This window comes from Gobius niger (assembly GCF_951799975.1).
Source record: "Gobius niger genome assembly, chromosome: 4".
In the NCBI taxonomy this organism is placed as follows: domain Eukaryota; kingdom Metazoa; phylum Chordata; class Actinopteri; order Gobiiformes; family Gobiidae; genus Gobius; species Gobius niger.
Genome location: NC_136855.1, coordinates 17426443 through 17446264, shown reverse-complemented (window position 1 = coordinate 17446264; position 19822 = coordinate 17426443). Strand labels below are relative to the sequence as shown.

Sequence of the window (19822 nt, the reverse complement as noted above, 5' to 3'; positions counted from 1 at the left end):
AATTTCAACAAGTGGCTGTAACTGAACTGCTGGCTTCATTTCTGGATGGCTTTGAGGACGTTTTTCCCCAACTGCTAGAGCTTCACTAATGTTCTAGCAATTCCTGGAACTCCTGGAATTCTTTGTGCCATGTAAAAATGTAAGTAGAGTGGGAAGTTAAGTTATCCTTTATTAATCTCTGAAGAGTAATTTGTTCTCTGCATTTGAGGGGGGAGGGGGGGGGGGGGGGGGAGCAGGGATTCAAACCTCCAACCTTCCGATCACAAGACGACCCGCTCTACCAACTGCATAATAAATGACTCATCAGTTATACATTTTAAAATAAAATAAAAATAATCTTATCAATCCTTAAAACTCTGAAACTTCTAAATGCAGTAGATGCCATTTTATTCCGCAGTGTCTCGTCTCTTCTCCACATAATGAAGGAAAGTTGCTCATAAACAACATGTGTCACTTTTTGCAGAACACAAGAGGAACAGGACTGCTGCTCTGGTGGTGGGATCACCACTGCCTCCGAGAAGATCCATCCAGTGTTTTTTGAATGTGTATATGTGAATGCCTCCAAGTTTGTCTACAACACAAGTGTAGGCCTGTCACAATCACACAATTAAATTCATTACATTGAAAAAAAATATTGCCATGAATGATACTGTGGACCACTTGATGCAACACGAGTTGCAATTAACATTTACTTAGGTAAAATGCAAAATTATTCTAAACAATAAGTTGCATACAAAAGCATACAAAAAATATACATGTATTTGCTTAAATGTGTAAACAAAATTTGTAAGTTTCATCAGATTTTAACATTTGTAACTTTATAAGCACTTGTATATTTTTTTTACTGGAAAATTAAAATGCCTTGACTATAACTGTCTCTTGTCACTTGTATCTGTGTTAACAGGAATTACAAGTATATGTTCTGGTAACTTACTAGTGTTTGTGCAATTTCTGCCATAAACATTTGAGTTCTTTTAACATTAGACTGTAAGTGGTACCATTGTTTAAAAACGTAGTATTTTGTGTTATAGTAGCAAATATATTTGGTTTCAGTCAACTGCAGTGAATGAGTTGAAATCTGTTCATAACTTAACCTGATATGTTCATAGAGGACAAAACATTGTTTTCTTTTGACATTCAATTATAAGTCAAAGATGTTTTTAGCTTAGCCTCGTGAGTTCAAAAAACACACACTTGCGTTAATATGAAGAAGCAATACAAGTTTATGGTTGGCACAACAAAACATGTTGGTTTGTTAAAACTGAAACTGTTGAGTTGAAACAATTTATAGCAATGCTTTATGGACCATTTATAACTTACTGGTTTTACTTGATTGAAACAATATTGGTACCTTCAATGAGCTCAAATCTTTATGGCAGAAATTTAACATAGAATTTTAAGTTGAACTGCTATATTATTTATTACAGTGTAGGAACGCCCCCACCTCCTGGAGACGCCTCCGAGCTTTCATCACCAGCCGAGTAACCAACCACTGCTCCTCAGCAGAACCCCCTCCCCACTGATGCCACAGACAGCGTGTGGAGGGGGCGTGTCGGAAAGAGTCAGAGGTTCTTAAAGAGACAGAGGCCTATTTCAAGACATTCACTACAGCCATTTTGAGAGAGACATTTTATACAAGGCAGTTATTCTAATTTACTGCATTTAGAGACCAATAGAAGGTTTCGTCATCATTGTAGTGAGATATAGACTGGTGCTATGTGATTGAAAAAAGCATAATACCCCCTCTTTAAAGTATCCAGTGAAACAATGTGGAACACAAAAATTACAAATACAGTTCGCAGAAATAGGCAAAAAGCACCTCTGTACCAAGAGAGAGGGATGTTGCTGCTTGTTTACGGCGTCGCCATGACAAAAATTAAAAGGAAAATGCATGTGGTCTTCCGTTTAAAAGATTTTCTGCTCAACTATCTGAGCCACTGTCGCCCCAGCAGCCTGGGCTTCCCCTGGCCATACGCGCCTCTGCTCAAGTTTAAATTTGTTTGGTTTAGTTATTGTTCTCTATGTTTATGCGTCTTTTGTTTAATGTCAAATATACATCAACAATATTGCCATACAAAAAAAACTTTCATGGCGTTAAAGCATGGACTAAATATAATAAAGAGTAAAAAAAAAAAAAAAAAGATGTATTAGTAAACAGAATGGAGATTCGCTTCCATGAGCATTCAAAGATGTTTCCTGTGGCAGCGACTGTCATTGTGAGAATCATTGTAAGAAATATGTGCAGCTGTGAAGCTTTTCCTTAGAGAGCGTCAGAAAAACTGTGGAGCTCTGAAATACTGAGTGAAGTGGAGAGCAAAGTGAGTGGATTTATAGAGGGGAGCGGCGTCTTGGTCCTGTCTGATAATCTGGAGCTTGTGGGTGGGCAGGCAGCACAAACGTTATATTGATGCCATTGTTTACAGCGCTCAGCAGAAAAATGTCAGTGAGAACAAGGCTCCTCTTCTGCTCTGTCTTTGTGCGCCCAACTGTGGCGTGGGGACAACAGGTGAATGCGGTCAAAGATTGAAGTGGGTATTGCGGAATTTAAAGTGCATGAGACAGATTTTCTACTAGCTACTAGCCTACTTAAAACGAGACATATGGTGAACAGGGGGAAATCACTTTAAAGTTTTGTTGTAGATTAGTGAGATACGACCAAATATTAAAGTGATAGTCTGTAAGATTGATTCTAAGCTGTGTCCGAAGCGCCAACAGAATGAGTGCACTATATTGTCTACAAAAGTACATAGTAAATGGGGTCTTAGCAGCTGGAGTGGACTTTCAAACACAGCCCTAGTTTGCAAAATGAGGATAGAGGACAGATATGTAAAAAGTAAACGATTAAGCTCCCTGCCCCTTCCCTCCTGATTGAAATATTAATTACAAATATTTGCTCAGAGGGTCTTGATATTTTGTTTAGTTTTGAATAAGCTCGTTATTAGTGGAAAAATCTGTAAAAATTCTAATAGCACTTAGTCTTTAGGGGTTAAAAGGTCAATAAAGCTGGATATTGAAAAATCCCTCTGATTAAACCATCAAATTATTGTCGAGTACAAGTCGGTTGTTTCTAAATTGATAATTTGGTTGCAGCAAGGTCAGAAAAATGCATTCCATGAAAACTGCTCTTGAATTTACAATTTCCCATATAATGGAAAAATCTCTTGAGAAGCACTGAATCACTACTAATTATTAAACATCTTGTTTTAAACATTAGGCAATTCATTTGTTTCCCGTTGAAAGTTTATATGTCAAAAGAGCTAATGGGCCCAAAATCTGAAAAAATTAGACTGCATCTAAAAAGTGGAAATAAACCTTGGAAGCTCCTTCTCCTCATTGTTGACGTGCGTCATTGTCAGCCATGACAAGGAACATCCAGATGTGTCAGTGCAGTGAGGAGGCAGTTAGGAAAGGAGCTGTGATGCGTCCTGTAAAAGTTTCTTTAGCATATATGGACCACAGGATGTTCTTTATTAGTCCATAAGGAGCTAAGAACATTCCCACAAACCACTGCAGGGAGACCTGCGCACAAGTGTGAAATGATTCACAGTTTTGCTGCTTGACATTTCATTCAATGAAAATATGAGCATAATCCTCAGTGTATGGAAGTATAAAGCAGGTCATGTCAGTGTTAGAGTCTCTCGGTTATAATATAGGAAATCTATGAACGTCTTATACAGCACTTTTTCAGATGCTCAAAGTTGCTTTACAATTTTGTGCATTAATCATTCACTCCATACCCAGTGGTGGTAAGCTACTATTGCAGCCAAAGCTGCAATCGGCCTCACTCAGTCACTCAGTCACTCACCCACTCACCCACTCACCCACTCACCCACTCACCCACTCACATTCACCCAGGCTTCCCGGTGTTTACAAACGGTCTTCCATCCAAATACCAGCCAGGCCCTTCCTGCTTAGAGCCTGAAATCTGACGGGATCAGGCAGAGCAAAGCCTTCAGCAGCTAAAGACCATTTGTTTACATTTTCAAGTTAACAGAACTTGAGCCCTCTTGGATCATTTGCACCAACTGCTGTGCCGCTAATATTGGTAAAATATTTGACCAGAGTGTGTTATTTCTGTGACAGAGCTGTGTGAGTTGAGGATGAAACTGTTTATTTCTGATCACTTAATGATCCACTAAAAAAATTTCCATTGAGCGTACTTATATCCTCGGAGACTACATCTAATGAAAATAAAAGACAATCAATATTGTGATTTTTGTCCTGATAATACCATTGGTGCTTTTCTCCATATGGTGTGGCAATGCCTGGAGGTTCTTCAGTTCTGGGAGAATGTCTCGAAGATACTCTCAAATATTACTGGAATGGCCATAGCACTCCAAGGGTTATTCTGCTAGATCAGTAGTTCTCAACCTGGGGGAGACAAATTTTGGGGGTCACCAGATCATTTAGATAAAATATACATATTTTCATTAGAAAATAATCTAATGTTTTATTGTAGCATGTGTTTGCTATTGTACCAGAGTGCCATTATTTGTTCGTGGTTTCATGAATTTTATTTCAGCCATTTGTTTTTTTCTTTGTTTTATAAGAATTATGTAGGCTAATGTTCCTATTTCTCACGGCGGGGGGTTCACGAACCTCTTTACCCCCTTTACGTTGTAATGGGGGTCAGGGCTCCAAAAGGTTGAGAACCACTGTGCTAGATGATACCTCAAAACTAAATCTGACAATTAAAAACCGTTGAATAACATTAGCTGGTTTAACAGCTGCCAAAAAGATGGTAGTTTACCGATGGAAGAAAGTGCAACCTCTGATTGTAAGGGAGTGGCTTGTCTCCTATAGAGATATAATTCAGTTGGAGCTTTCTGCCGCTCGAATTCATGGAGCAAAAATGGAAAATACTACTACGGATTAGATACTGCATTTGACTTTCTTTTTTTTCTGCCTGTACACCATTGTACATTGTACATAATTGTATGTATCCTGTTGTGAAGGTTTCTGCATATTGTACATATACTTTATGTATATTTTGCTATTTGCGCAGATGTCTTTTGACGGAGGAAATTAACTTTGTATTTCAAATAATATATCAAAGCACTCGTGGTTGTATATTTTATTATTATTATTTTCTTTCTTTTATTGTCCTTTTTTTTTTTTTACAATTTTTCTTCTATTTAATCTCTCTTTTATTTTCATTTCTATTTGTTCTGTTTTGATCTTTCTTTAAGGAATTGCCTTCAGTGTATCTGTTTTGTGCATCATTTGATGATTCAACTGATATGATGCCCATCTCAAGGGGGATTGGGGAAAAGAAAATGGGGGGGGGGGAGTGTTCTATGCCTGTATACTGATAAAATTGTAAATGCAATAATGGCATCACAGTATTACCTTTCTGTGTAGTTTCATGTCGTGTTGGCACTGGTTCATGTGTGGATACTCCGAGTCAGTGATAATTGTCTGTGGTGTTTATTTAACACATTTGTCGCTGGGTTAGGAAGGTTCGAATTGTCCTGACGTAAAAAGGGAGTAGCTGTTCCTAACTGCAGAGGTACGTCATGGTCGACCTCATGACGTAGACCTCAACGCTTAAGAAACAGGAGGAAAGAGGAACATTGAATCTTTGGCTTCAGGACCAACCATCCCTCGATTACGACAAGCTGTGCCAAAACTGAAACTATGTCTCAATACATTTTGTAAAAAAGATACTCGCTGTTTTATATGGGAGACCCGCTGTGTGACTGGTTTGGCTCTCGGTGTTCCCTGTTCACCTCCAAATGAAGTAAATGAATAATAGAAGTGATCGGTTATGAATAAATGCAGGTATAACCTTTTTGCAGTGAATGTTGGGTTAAATATAATGGTGATTATCTCTAATGTCTCCAGATCATTACTCTGTGAAGGTCAACACTTCAGCACTTGACCTGAGCCCACCTGTTTCCATTGGAGTACCGTGGTGGACTGTAGCTGTGGAGAGATTGAATTTTACAAAACAGCAGTAATGCATGGAATTCACTCCTATCCATCAAACTGAGGGAATGGGATGCTTAACATATGGGTGGAAATGGAGGTCAGTGTGGTCTGCAGTGGAAAAGCTTAGCTACAATGCCACATTCTTTATCACAGGATAGAGGATCATATGGTCTGGTTTCTCCTATCACTGTACAATAGCCCGGATGTATGAGAGTTAACTGTGGGGCAACAGATGCCTGCACATGCGCTGTCGCAAGGAAAGACATGAAATTAAAAAAATATAATCTTTTTTCTACATTATTTATTGTCTTACATGTGTTATTTTACCAGGAACTCAACCCATCTTAATGAGATTCTAGAATTTATTTTTCAGGGGAATCCTTGCCTTAGAGGGGACCCGATTGTACATGTTGTAAGTGACAGAGCTTAAGTGACAACCTGGAGAAAATCAAAGCAGACATGGGGGGAATGAACAAACTCCACACATAAAGGCTGTTACCAACAGAGCTGGTTTAGTCTTGAAATAAGTAGTTCAGAAAAGCAACGGATCAGAAATCCATCTGACCAACCGACCGTTAGTACGCCAGTCTTCAGTCCTATCTGCAGAGGGACTCCCATTCAACACAGACTGGACAACTGATAACTGAAGCTCCAACAAGGACTGAACGTTAGCTTCACAGTTTTCAGCCCTATCTGTAGAGGGACTCCCATCCAACATGGACCGGACAACTGAAGCTCCAACAAGGACTGAGCGTTAGCTTCATAGCTTTCAGCCTTATCTGCAGAGGGACTCCCATCCAACACGGACTGGACAACTGAAGCTCCAACAAGGACTGAACGTTAGCTTCACAGTCTTCAGTACTATCTGCAGAGGGACTCCCATCAGCCCAGGGTCTAGTCTGTCCGTTTAAGGGAGAGGATTTCTCTTTCAATGTGGTTCCTCTTTCCTCCCATCGGTTTTTTTTTTAGTTTTTCTTTTACACAAAGGTCATGGATGCCCAAGGCACCATTCCACCTGCTGCTGACTGTTTATTTGAAGATCACTTTTGTTTATTGTTTCACTGTTTTCATGTTTTGTGCAGCCCTGTGAGGCAACTCCTGTTGTAATCTTGGTCTATAATCCAACTTAATTTGATTTTCAGTCAAACTCAGAACTAATTTGCTGTGAGGCTAGAGTGCTAATCATTGTGCTCTCTCCAACAAGAGGAGTTACAGATTGAAGTTGTACCATGTCGCTGAAAGAACAGGAGTGGGTGATGTTTAGAATGTTCACTCACTGCACACTAAACTTAACAGTATAGACATTACAAAAGTTGTCCTTCTTGATAACGCTAACCTTGTTCACTGCGGTTCCTACGTGAACTCCTCCAGTCTGATTCAAAGCCCTGTTGAGCGTCTGCCGCCTAACGATTACGGGTCCATTCAAGTGGAGGACTCTAAACACCAGCCTCTTGTCAAGGTCGCCCGCATAATTCTGAGAGAGACTGAATCCTCAATAGGAATATGAAATTAATCTGTGCATTTGAGCAGGGCTGGCACTGTTCCCCTCACAAGCTGTTCATCTGTGAGTGAAGATAAAAGGGCCTAAAGACAATGGTTTTAGAGTTTTACACCATGGAGTTGGCTTTCACACTGGAGTGGAGTGTAATTGGGCTCTCCACGGCACTGGGGCTGGAATATACCTGCCCGCACCTTTTTAACATGCAGCGCTACGTTAATATCCTTTTCATTTCTGGGCCGAATGTCCACATTTCCTCGCTCCCAATTACACTACCTAAAGCAAGAGCATATCAAAGGGAGGATATCTGGTAGGAAAAGTTCAGTTTGCTCTCACAAATTACTTTGATTCTGTTTCAAACATTTAACATTTTATGATTTTAACTTGTATAAGGTATAAAGTGCTCTCTCTTTGCCATGCTTGTCAAGAGAATCTACATTTATCCAAATTCGCGATAGGAAATCCAGTGGTTTTGCATAATATCTAATCTATACCTTATCTGTAATAGAACACATCGCTTGCATTATGTGACACTGACCGTATCATTCTCTCATTCCGTTGCACTAAGCCAGATCTAGCAAATGTCGAAAACTTATCAACGGTCAGAATTGGGCCTGGAACACAATGTAAAATACATTATAATTCCATTTTTTTTTTCTTGCCAAAGATACAAAAACCTTATACGTCATCCCATGCTTTCTTGCAGATTTTGTGTTCCAATTTTTACCATTGTCTACTAAGACTGATTAAAATGGAATATGGTCATCTAAAATGCACCAGAATACACTCATTTACATCTGGTCAATTCAAAATGCTCTGGGGGAGGACGTCCACACTCCCCACTAAAGAAAAATATGGACCTCAATACTAAATTCCTGGCTATGGCCCTGCAAGGCCATACCACCTAAGAAACGCTGGTCCTCATCACATCGAGGGATGGGCCTGGTTAGTAACTGGATGGGTGACCATGAGGGAATGCCAGTTAGCCTGGGAAAAAAGGTGTGGCAGTGAATGGTTGTTGGTGCTCACAAAATTGTCAAATTCACTTTGGGTGAATTGTGAAAACCACAACGTAAAAATTATTCCCCTTTTTTCCCTCTTCCCTTCAAGCAGATAAAGGTATTGTCAACCAGATGGAAAGGGATAGAATAGGGACAGAACTTGGAAAAAAATCTTCAAGGCACTAAAAATTGCACTTCTAACCTGCTATCTGCCATCTTAGGGTTAGGTTTAGGGTTAGAGCTAGGGCTAGCAATATCAAATCTCAAAGTGTATTTGCCTTATTTGAAAGCCAAGACCGTCTAGTTTCTAAAAAATATGTGTAATATCTGAGTGAGTGAAACACAACTTACATCACATTTGCCGTTTTTAACCCTAGTCATGATCCTAACCCCTAACCCTAATCCTATGTAACAGGCAGTAATGGGCACAAACATGTTAGTGTGGTTTCATAACAATGTCTATCAATAAAGGTTTTCTCATTTTAGTCATTCAGAGTACCTTGGGATTGTATTAACGTTTGTGTATTGCTTACAGCTAAAATCCATTATCCAATACATTGTATGGGTCTCTTGCGAATGAATAAACTGAGATCTATCTGTATACTGTTCTCGTTTTCACTTCGGGCGTATTTTAATGCCTTTACATGTGCCCAGGCCTTTCAACTCCAGTGTGAAGCAGCCATTTAGGAAGGCGAACAGAAGCATAGATTACACTAACCCTTCATCATCTCTGCAGTGTTCCATAATTGATGGCGATGGTCCGCTTTGCCCAGAAATAACGAGCCAAAAGTGGTTTTTGGTTTGAAAATGAAAGGCGCTGGGTTTGTTCGCGTCAATTGGAGATTTCCAGGTGAGAGCTAAAAGCCAGGCATTTAATGAAAGAAAAAAATGGCAGTGTTAAAAGTCAAACTTACACTTTCTCTGCCCTTCTTCTTGTTCAAACAGAAATAAGAGCCTTGGACACAGCGGGCGCCACCTCCACAAGTGATGCAAGTGCTTTCTTCCTTGTTATCATCCAAGCTACTGTTCCCCCTAGGAGTGTAGACATAATCATTACACAAGACATCCAGTTGAACACTTTACTTAAAGAAATGGATGAACTGGCATAACCCCTCTCTCAATTTAGCTGCATGCTACCTCGGCGTGTCCCATTAGCCTGTACAGCATCATTGGAGTTGTTCAAATCACAATGTCTTCTGTTCTTAGAAATAATAGACTAAGTAACAGTTATGAAGTGTTTGGTGTTGGGAAAAAATGTGTTCATTTGGTGTAGCTTCGGGAACATCATGTAATAAAATAACAATATTAATTTCTTCCTTTGTTCTCCCAGAGTTCTGGTGATCCATCCATCTTCTCCGTATCCGTAGCTGGGCCACAAAAGCACAAAAGTGACATGGAGGAACAGTGGACTTTGCTTCAACCAAGCTCCTCACCCTAAGCATGCCTGTAGCCACATTGCATAAGAAGCCAATTGTCTCTGGGTTTCGTCCTTTCAGTCATGACCCATACTTCATGGCCAAATTAGAAAGAACAAACGTAAATCGACCACCAATTAAATGTTCACCACTACTGGCCGATGCATCACTGCAGACACTGCACTGATTGTTGTATCGGATTGGTGTAATTGAAAACTATTAACATACTTTTGGGGGACAACCCGTCAGGCGAGGACCTCTACTGAACAGCACAGTACGGTATGAGGATGGAAAAGCATCTGAAGGAGTGTATGTGTGGTATATGGTAATTGTGGTAATCACATGACAATCAGATTCAAGATTTTGTATTTGTCAAACCATGTGAATGGTTTGAAATTATGTTTCTCTCATCCTTGATTGTGGAGCGGGGGGAGGGGGAAGGAACTGACCCGTAGATTCAGGAGTCTCCTCCCTTCCTTACAGAGATTAATACAGTATAACTTAACTTAACTTAACTTAAGTTAAGTTAAGAGAGATTAATACAGTATAACTTAACTTAACTTAAGTTACACTGTATTAATCTCTGTAAGGAAATTAGTTCTCTGCATTTGACCCATCCTCAGTGTCACATGGGCCGACCTGTAGGAGCAGCAAGGCTGGTGGTCAGAAACACCTGGCTGGAGGATTAACCTATTGCACCTGTTTTTATAACCTCCAAACTCCACACAGAAAGGCCCCGTCCAGGTGGGAATCGAACCCGGGACCTTCCAGCTGTGAGGTACGAGCACTAACCGCTGCGCCACCGTGTCTTGAAGAGACTGTGTGATGGTCCGAAGGGTCCCTGGCGATTTTGATGGCTTTGCGGGTGAGACGGGTCGAGCACATCTCCTTAATAGAGGGGAGAGGGGCTCCGCAGATCTTCTCTGCTGCTCTCACGATGCGCTGGAGGCTCCTTCGGCAAGAGGCAGTGCTGGCGCCGTGCCACACAGTGATGGAGCTGGTCAAGATGCTCTCTACAGTCCCTCTGTAGAAGTTGGACATAACAGAGGCTGGGACTCTGGCTTTTCTCAACTTGCAGAGAAAGAAGAGACGCTTTACTTTTCTTGACCAGTGATGTAGTGCGCATGGTCCAGGTTTCAGTGTGATGGTTCTGGAGGACTTAGTTGCCACCAACACGTACAGCCTGTGGTCTCCCCGTCAGAAAGTCCAGCAGCCAGTTGCACAGTGATGTGTTAATCCCCAGGTGGAGCAGTTTGTGTATTAGCTGCTGTGGGATTATAGTGTTGAATGCTGAGCTAAACTTTAAAAACAGCATTCTAACGTCCTTTGTTTCGAGGTTGAGTGAGGGCTGTATGAAGCGCAGTGGAGAGGGCATCTCCAGTTGAGCGATTGCACCGATAAGCAAACTGGTATGGGTTGAGGGTGGGAGGGAGAACAGACTTGATGTGGTCATGACGAGCCGCTCGAAGCACTTCATAAGAATTGGGGTGAGTGCTACTGGGCGGTAGTCGTTAAAGCAGGAGGGTGGTGACTTCTTTGGCACCGGAATGATGGTTGTTGCATAGAGGCATGTTGGGATCCAAGCCTGCTGCAGAGATGTGTTAAAAATGTCTGTGAAGACTTCAGTGAGTTCATCAGCACAACCTTTCAGCACACGACCAGGTATTTTGTCTGGACCCACTGCTTTGCGTGCGTTGATCTTCAGCACTTGGTCTTCTGGAGGGGGTGTTGACTTTTGGGCCGGGGTTCTGTTGAGTGCCTGGAAGCGAGCAAAGAATTCATTCAATGCGTTTAACAGAGCACTCATAGAAACAGGAGACTCGCCTCATACTCTATTTCAATACGATTAATGAAACCTTAACTCCAATCAAGTTCAAAGAATTAATAGGGAACATTGTCTGTATTTTATTGGAAATATGGAGTAAATAGCGTTGAAAAATAGCTATTTTTCTTGTCTCATGTGAAGGGCTGTGTGACCATGTGAAAGGCGCTATATAAATAAAGCTCTTCCTCTTCTTCCTCTTTTGTTACTATGTCACAGAATGTACAGAAAGTGCACCAAATAATGTACCCACATATAGACTCAGTTTAACCTTCGATAAAAGTAGTAATTCTCCATACCTCATGAGTGCAGATGTGAAGTTGGGGTGTTGAAAGGTGAAGATAATGAGAGTGAATAGGAGCAGACTTCAGGAGGTCCATGCTGTGAGGAAGGGCACTGAGTTTTAAATAAGATCTGCCTCAAAGGACCAGAAGAGATTTACAAACTGGAAGATTTGATCTTGCTTGGGTTCTCACTGCCTTTTTCAATGTTTATTACTATAGTTTTGCATTTTTGGGGGTCAAAACACTAGCAAGCATCATGGAAACACTTGATTGGTTCCTTAACCTTAACCAGTGTTAGCTATCCGCACTTAGCCCCTGCCACACTCACCTTTATGTCGACAAATCATAGGAGTTGAGGAATCGAGATCGAGCTCAGTTACCTAAGAGGAGAAGAAAATGGATGGAAATCAAGGGAACAGGACACAGAATCTAAGAATCACAGTTCAGACTAAATTTGCTGTTTTGTTTTGTGTGTGTGCATCTAAAAAAATAATCATAAATGGGAGTAACATTCATTTTGCCAAGTCCCCGCCCCCTCTGGGAAAAAACAAAGGGCAATTTTGTATGGCAGCAGATATAAGATCTTTTCTCGTTCTGGAGATATAATATTCCAATAACCCGAACCACAGGAAAATGGCCATTCATTCTATGAAGAATGTACCATGGCATGAGTACAGCGACAGTGGGTCAGATCAGCGTTGCTTACCATCATAGAGTGTGGAGTGGATGAATAATGCAATGTAAAGAGTCTTTGAGTGTCCAGAAAAGTATTACGTAAAACCGACTCATCATAGCTAGAGTGCACATGACTAATGTTGAGCACTTACGCACAGGGAACAATTTACGATTTAAAAGACTTGAAATAAACAGAATTGTTACATTACCCAATCTAATCGAACAGTTCCTTGGGTGTTTTCAAAGACTCATAAAACCTTTAAATTTAAATTGCAAGCTTCAAAATAGGCAAAAACACAAGGAAAAGCCGCAATTTCCAGGTCATTGTGTAACTGCCTGCTGCTCAATGCTTACTGAAAATAACATTTCTGACAATGCAAATTGAAGACGCTACAACATTTTTTGTTCCGCATGCTCTGCATTTATGACACATTCACGGCTACTCTAAGAAAAGGCTTTATTAAAAACCATATCTACTTTTGCTCTCCTAAAAAAAGATGCTGTATCATTAAATGTTCACACCTTGACATATTATGGCCGGTTAATTTTTCTTCTGTTTGCATTCCAGCGGCCTGTGGTCAAATTTAATGCCAAAGAATCGCAGTATAGACTTGGCTGCCTCTCAATTATTTTCTAACGCCTGGGGGCAAAAACACCTATTCTGGTTGTAAGCGCTTCCCTCCTCTCAGTCTTTGGCCAGACATGCATGGTGTATGTGAGAGCAAATCATTTTCTTTTCCTTCTTCGCCAGCTGAAGGTGCAGTTGGAGCAATTGGATCCTTTTACTGACTGGCTATCAGGTCCGATGCTAGGCCTATGGGGCTGAGGACGATTGAGTTTGAAACATGATAATGGACTTCCGAGGGATAGCCAATACATTTCTAAAGAAGAAAGGTGCACAAATTGTCCCGCTCACACTTGGAGTCACCCACAGGGAACCAAAGGCTCGACTGTGACCTGTCAGCTGGAGCAGGGCAGGGCAATTTAAGCGATGGATACATGGTAATGAAATAGACTTAGAGGGGTGCAGCAGTGATTACCAGTGAACTAAATGTAGAATATTTTAAGACAGGATAAAACGTGCCCGTTGTAAATTCAAACACAATAGGAACGTTCAATTAGATGCCAAAGCAAAATGTAAGCATAAATAAAGTACACACAAATAACTTTTTTATCATAAGTTACCAATTTCTCATAGCGCAAGTCCTATTCATTCTCTCCATATTTGGTGGTGGTAAGTTTCTTATAGGACGACCCAGTCTGCCATCTTAACCACTGTTACCTATAGTTGATCACTTAAGCCTGTCGCTTCATTCAAACAGTCAACGCACGACCAGCCTGCAAGAAATGTACTGACCATGGGTTCCATGCAGGCTTCGCATGAAGGTTGTAAGAAATGCACACGACCTGTACGTTGTGTGTACCAACGGTGTGCGTTTGTCGCAGAGATTAGCTGCTAGACTGAAACAATACGACACACTCTTGATCTGCTGGCCACTGTCCTGGTCTTCATTCTCTTTCTCTCTCCTCCCTCTCTGACACCTGTTCTCTCTTCGCTTTCCCTCTTCCCCTAAGCATATTGCAAAAACTTTGTACAAACGGCCACAGGCATCTCTGAAGCTTTATATATCGGAGTTTTCATGCGATTAAGGCACTCCCGCCGAATAGGAAACACAAAATGGACTTATGCGACATGTATGGAGAACGTACGAGATATCTGAACATGCGTTGGCTGCACTAATGGTGTGCTTGTGGCACACAACACATATACGAAGTACGACATACGGAAAAGTGTTGTACAAAACATACAGAAAGACATACACTGGCCGTACAGACAACGCATGAAGACGTACAACGTACGCAAATTTGTCTTGCAACCTGATAAAAACGTAAGCGCCTGTAGAGTTTGTTTGACATGACAAAGACCGGCAGCCGTTGGAGCCCAAGATTATTTTGATTGCTAAAAGAAAAAAAAAAAACAGAATTCAACATGGACCTCTCCATCATTGTATGAAGTTAATTTCCCTTTAATTTTAATATAAATGAACTTCGCCACAATTGTTCCAATTTGTTAATGTAAATATTACCAATACCTGAAAAGCCTTGTAATACAAATTGATCAAAAAGAGAAGAATCATAAGTAGTGTTGATTGAAAACATTTGCCACACCATCAGCAGCTTTATTTCTACCAATGAAATCTATGTAATCAGTCAGGCAGCAGGCAGGATACTATGGAAACATGTTGCTATAATAAACATGATGAGGTCGGTGTCACATCAGTTTAAAAGTAATAGATTGACCATTTAGCTGTAACACTGAAAACAAATAAAGAAAATCTTTAGAAGTTATTTAGTTTAGTTTAGCACATACTATATTAATAAAAAATAATACAGTGTAATAACAGTGCTTTATGTACAGACAATATATTAAAGGTTTAAAAACTGTTAAATTAATATGGAACTGACATTATCAGTCTTCTATTGTTATTAGCACATATAAATATCTGGTTGGACTTTTGCGATGTCAAACAACATTAAAAAAAAACGCCCTCTTTTAAAGCAAAGAAGCCACAGTCTGTTGCACGAGTCCATCCATGTTGAAGGACACTCTCTTCCCTCACATGAATCAAGCCCTTAATGTCCAAATGCTTGATATAACCAGTCTCTTTTCTCAGTTCGACGATTGTTACAAAGCCACCAGAATGTGTAAACAGGGCAGTAGGAGCATCCAGATGGCCCACTTTAGTGCTGGACTCCTGGATGTGCTCTTCCTGTCGAGGTCTTTGGCAGACGGAGAATGGTGATGATGGCCGTGATGATGGTTGTGATCACTGGACACATCTGGACTCGCTGAGGAGAGAGAGAGAGAGAGAGAGAGAGAGAGAGAGAGAGACAGAGAGAGAGAGGCAAGGTTATTAACATTCAGAAACACATCCTGTACTTCTGATGAGATCACACAGAAGAGGAGAGACAGCTGTCAGGCATACAAGGACACGGCAGGGAGTGAGAAGTGTAGTCGATTAGATCAGTAAAAGACACTGAAATTACTAAAGGCACCTGTCAAGAATAATTACCAGATGACTGAAATTTAAACCAAAAAATACACGCTGCAGGTCAAACTGAATTTTTGTGTTTTCCTTTTCAGTCATGTCGTGCGACAGTACAGTAAGACTATATGGCCAATGGGTTTAAATCGGCTCAAATCAGCAGCTTTCTGATTCCTTGGCTTCAATCGTTGCTACTGCTATGGCACTGCTTTGCTTTTTTTTTTTTTTCACTTGTGCCTATTTTCATGAATGATGCATTTGTATTTGCTCTTGACTAAGTGACTATATTGAAAGCCAAATGAAAATACAGTGTTTATAATTATTCGTAAGATGATCTTGTCTGTTGTGCAAAATGTTTTTGGCAACACTTCATTCCCAATGTCATGTTTTATTAATAATTGCAGTTTGACAGTTGCTGATTACTCACAGGATAATTGTGACGGATTGTTCAAATTTGTGAGTTCTTTATTCTCCAAAAAAAAGGATCGGGGTCTATCCCAGCCCCAGCAACTGTGCTATACTAAGAGCAGATAGCAAGAAAGTAGGGGTGTAAAGTTTATCTTATGGTTTGGTTTGGTTCATGGTGAGTACCCACTGTTAGGCTAAAACGTACAACGTCACATTAATACATGGCTCATCTTCATCTCTGGTCACACACGTAAATTTAAGACCATGAGCACCTGGAGGAAACCTGGCAGCCCGGTGATCAAACCTGGGACATGCTTGCTATAGGGCATGAGCACTAACCAATGTACCATCCTGCCACATATCTCTCTCCAATAGCTGTCTTTTGCTCCAAATTGCTGGTATCTTTCATGTAAAAGGTATAAACAAACAACCTTTTGTTTTCCTCTTAACCTTCACGTCTGAAAACCCATATTTTCTGGACTCGAGCAGCACTTCTTTCCCACACCTTTGAAATTGCAGCTAAACTGAAACTGTTATCAGTGACTACGACTGCACCGGCCGCTCTGTCAACATCCATTGTGCTTTTTACTCCAATCCAGGCGACCTGAGGAAATAACCTCCACACACCCCTGAGAGTGAAGACAGTGTCCTCTTTAGCCCTATATTAAAGTTACCTCAGGACACTCCTGCCCCACAGAGTCTGGAGCAGCTTGAGACCGGTGGTTCTCAATATGACACCCAAAAAAGAATATTGATCCCACACCATAAAACTCTTTGCAGTTTTCGGATATAAATAATGTAAAATATTGTATTTTCCCACATACAGTGTAGAGAAAAAGTAAGTACACCGTGTGGAATTTCTCACATTTCTGCCTAAAGTGGTCACTAAATGTGGTCTGATCTTCAAGAAAATCATAAGAATATATAAAATATAATACCACCCAAACATTTACATTTTTCTAGTGATGATAGCATGTTGTCCAGGCCCTGAGGCAACAAAGTACCCCCACACGATGATTCTCCTGCTCCAGACTTCACAGTGGGGATAGGGATTTGATGTTGGTGTGCTGTTCCATTTTTCCACCACACATGACGTTGTCTGTTCCTCCCAAACTGTTCAACTTTGGGTCCAACAGTCAACTGAATATTTTTCCAGTAATGCAGTGGAGCATCCAAGAGCTCTTTCACAAACCAAAGTTGAACAGTTTGGGAGGAACACACAACGTCAAGTGTGGAGGAAAAATTGAACAGCACATCAACATCAAAACCCTATGCTCACTGTAAAGAATGGAACAGGAGAATCATGGTGTGGGGCTGTTCACAAGTTTATCAAGACATTTTGCAGAAAAACCTGGGACATTCACAACATGCATGGAATAAGTAAGTGAAACCCTGTATTAAATGGCTGGCTGATCCTTCTTTTGCAGCAATAACTGCTTTTCTGTAGTTGCAGATCAGACATTCACAATGATGATTTCTCTTTATAAAACTGCTGTAGTTCAGAGAGATTCATTGGGTGCACTTACTTATTTCATGCACTCCTGTGAATGTTAACATGCTATGGAAAATAAAAATATGATCAAATGTAAATGGTTGGGTGGTGTTAGTTAAAGCAGACACTGTTTAATCATTCTTATGATTTTGACGAAGATCAGACCACATTTAGTGACCAATTTAGGCAGAAATGTGAGAAATTTCACACGATGTACTCACTTTTGTACTCACCACTGTAGTATGGTTGGCTTAAAGAATGAATTGGATATGGTCAACATAACTCACCACAATTTATTCATTTATTTATTAATTTGAATTTGAATTATTTTTTCAGTTCATACATTTCTAAGAAAGGCTCAAGATAAGATAAGATAAGATAGGACTTTATTGATTCTGCCTGTACCATCGACTCACCACTCTACCACCATAAAATAAATAGTAGTGTAAAAAATGACAAAAAATAATAATAATAATCTATAGATTCCTCTTTTGAAGCTACAGAGAAAAGTGCAACCAGAAAATAGTCTATTGATGTTGAGCTGAGAAGACCCCAGGACATCTATTGAAGACTTGCAGCTCACATAAGCGTCGAGGCAGGGCACTGAACTTTACCACTTCAATAGATCGCTTTCGCACAAATACCAAGGTTTCGAAGGGTTACATCCAGCAGACAGAACACTAAAAGCGTCTTTTGATGAATAAATGCTACATTCCTTACGCCATTTCTTTTCCATAATGACGCACAGTCCCGGTCAATGCTATCTCTGAGGTTAAATTCCATTTTGAACAACAAAAGGCATAGACCTTCACTGGACGCAGCAAAGGAAAAAGTATGACACCTATAGTATGCACGACTCTTTCGCAAGAATAGGCTTTAATGGGTTTCAAAGATTTGTTCCTTTACCATCCCCTTTGTGTGAAATAAACTCTTTTTAATGGAAGAAAAACCATTGCCAGGCTGCCATCATAACTTATCTTTATAATGGCTATTTGTGTGAATATTAAAATAAGTATGTCATTAAATTGGTTGAGCTCGTCTTCACCACATGTACAAATCATCATTTTGCAGAAACCATAACTTTATTCAAGTAAGCAACACTAATTCCATATTCATCGAGTTTGTAAAGTGGCAGGTCATGTTGAGGTCTGTGTCCAAACTTCTTTAAGCTGTGACTGGCAGGTGCTTTGGTCTGAAGCGTTTCCCCTGAGGAGGAAATAAGTCCATTTATCCAGAAAAACGTTTGTATTGACAAACTGTTCCTTCACATGTCGTCCGGGTCAAAAAGAGGGAAGAGTGAACAAACACCAAAAAGCAGGGAGACTAATTACAGAGACAAAAAGCTTCAAACATCTAAATGGCCTCAATCTCTTTCACGTTTTTCCACCTACATTAGGCACTCAAATCATTATATTACAAATCATCTACAGACACAGATTAAAACTAATATACAGCCTTTGCTCTGCCCGATCCTGTCAGACCTCAGAAGCTAAGCAGGGAAGGGCCTGGCAGTGCTTGGATGGGAGACTGTTTGGCGAACAACAGGAAGCCTGGGTGAATGTAATGAGTGTTGCCGTGGTCTGAGACTGGTAGCTTCCCTTCTGTCAGTCTACCCCAGGGCAGCTGTGGCTTCAACAATAGCTTACCCCCACTACTTATTATTATTATTACTACATGGAGGTGAAAAGGTTAAAAAGCATTACAGATAATCAAAACTAAAATTTAAGTAATTTATAATGAGCTGTTCATTCCTGCTGCTTAAAATAAATGTCCCTTTTTTGGACTTGATTTGTCATAAGTGATTTGTTTTAGTGGCAGCAGCAGTTGCCGTGACTGTAAGTGTTAATTTTCAAAAGTGTTTAAAGTGTGTGCCATTTCACAGTTGACACATCTTAGTTTCGTTCATAGAATAAAAATGTTAGGTATAATTGTTTCTGTATGCGAGAGCTTTGTGGATTAATAGAAATGGCATGTCCTCTTGAACAAAGAGATTTTTCAGTTCAAGGTTCGTGCAACATCATGTCTTTTAGTTCTTTTACTTTGGTTTGGCTTGTATTGAACATAGATCAATCTTTTTGGTAACCATTTTATAACAAGGAATGCTAACAACTTAATAATCAATACAAAGCTAACTATGAACTAAAAATGAATCAATGTTTGCAAGCAAGACTTTAAGTTGCATGTCATTTATAAACCTTAAATCAACAGTTTCGATATTTGTGAAGGATTTTAGGTAATATTTAAGTAAA

General features: G+C 40.2%; 1 protein-coding gene across 1 annotated transcript in view; it reads right to left on the bottom strand.

Moving 5' to 3' along the window:
• Positions 1–14861: 14861 nt before the first annotated feature.
• The window catches only part of gpc5a (glypican 5a), a 165660-nt gene continuing 160699 nt past the window's right edge, over positions 14862–19822 (bottom strand). Inside the window, exon 9 of the mRNA XM_079555329.1 lies at positions 14862–15476. Coding sequence (XP_079411455.1) covers positions 15313–15476 — 164 coding nt within the window. The 3' untranslated portion in view covers positions 14862–15312. The remainder of the gene's footprint in view (positions 15477–19822) is intronic.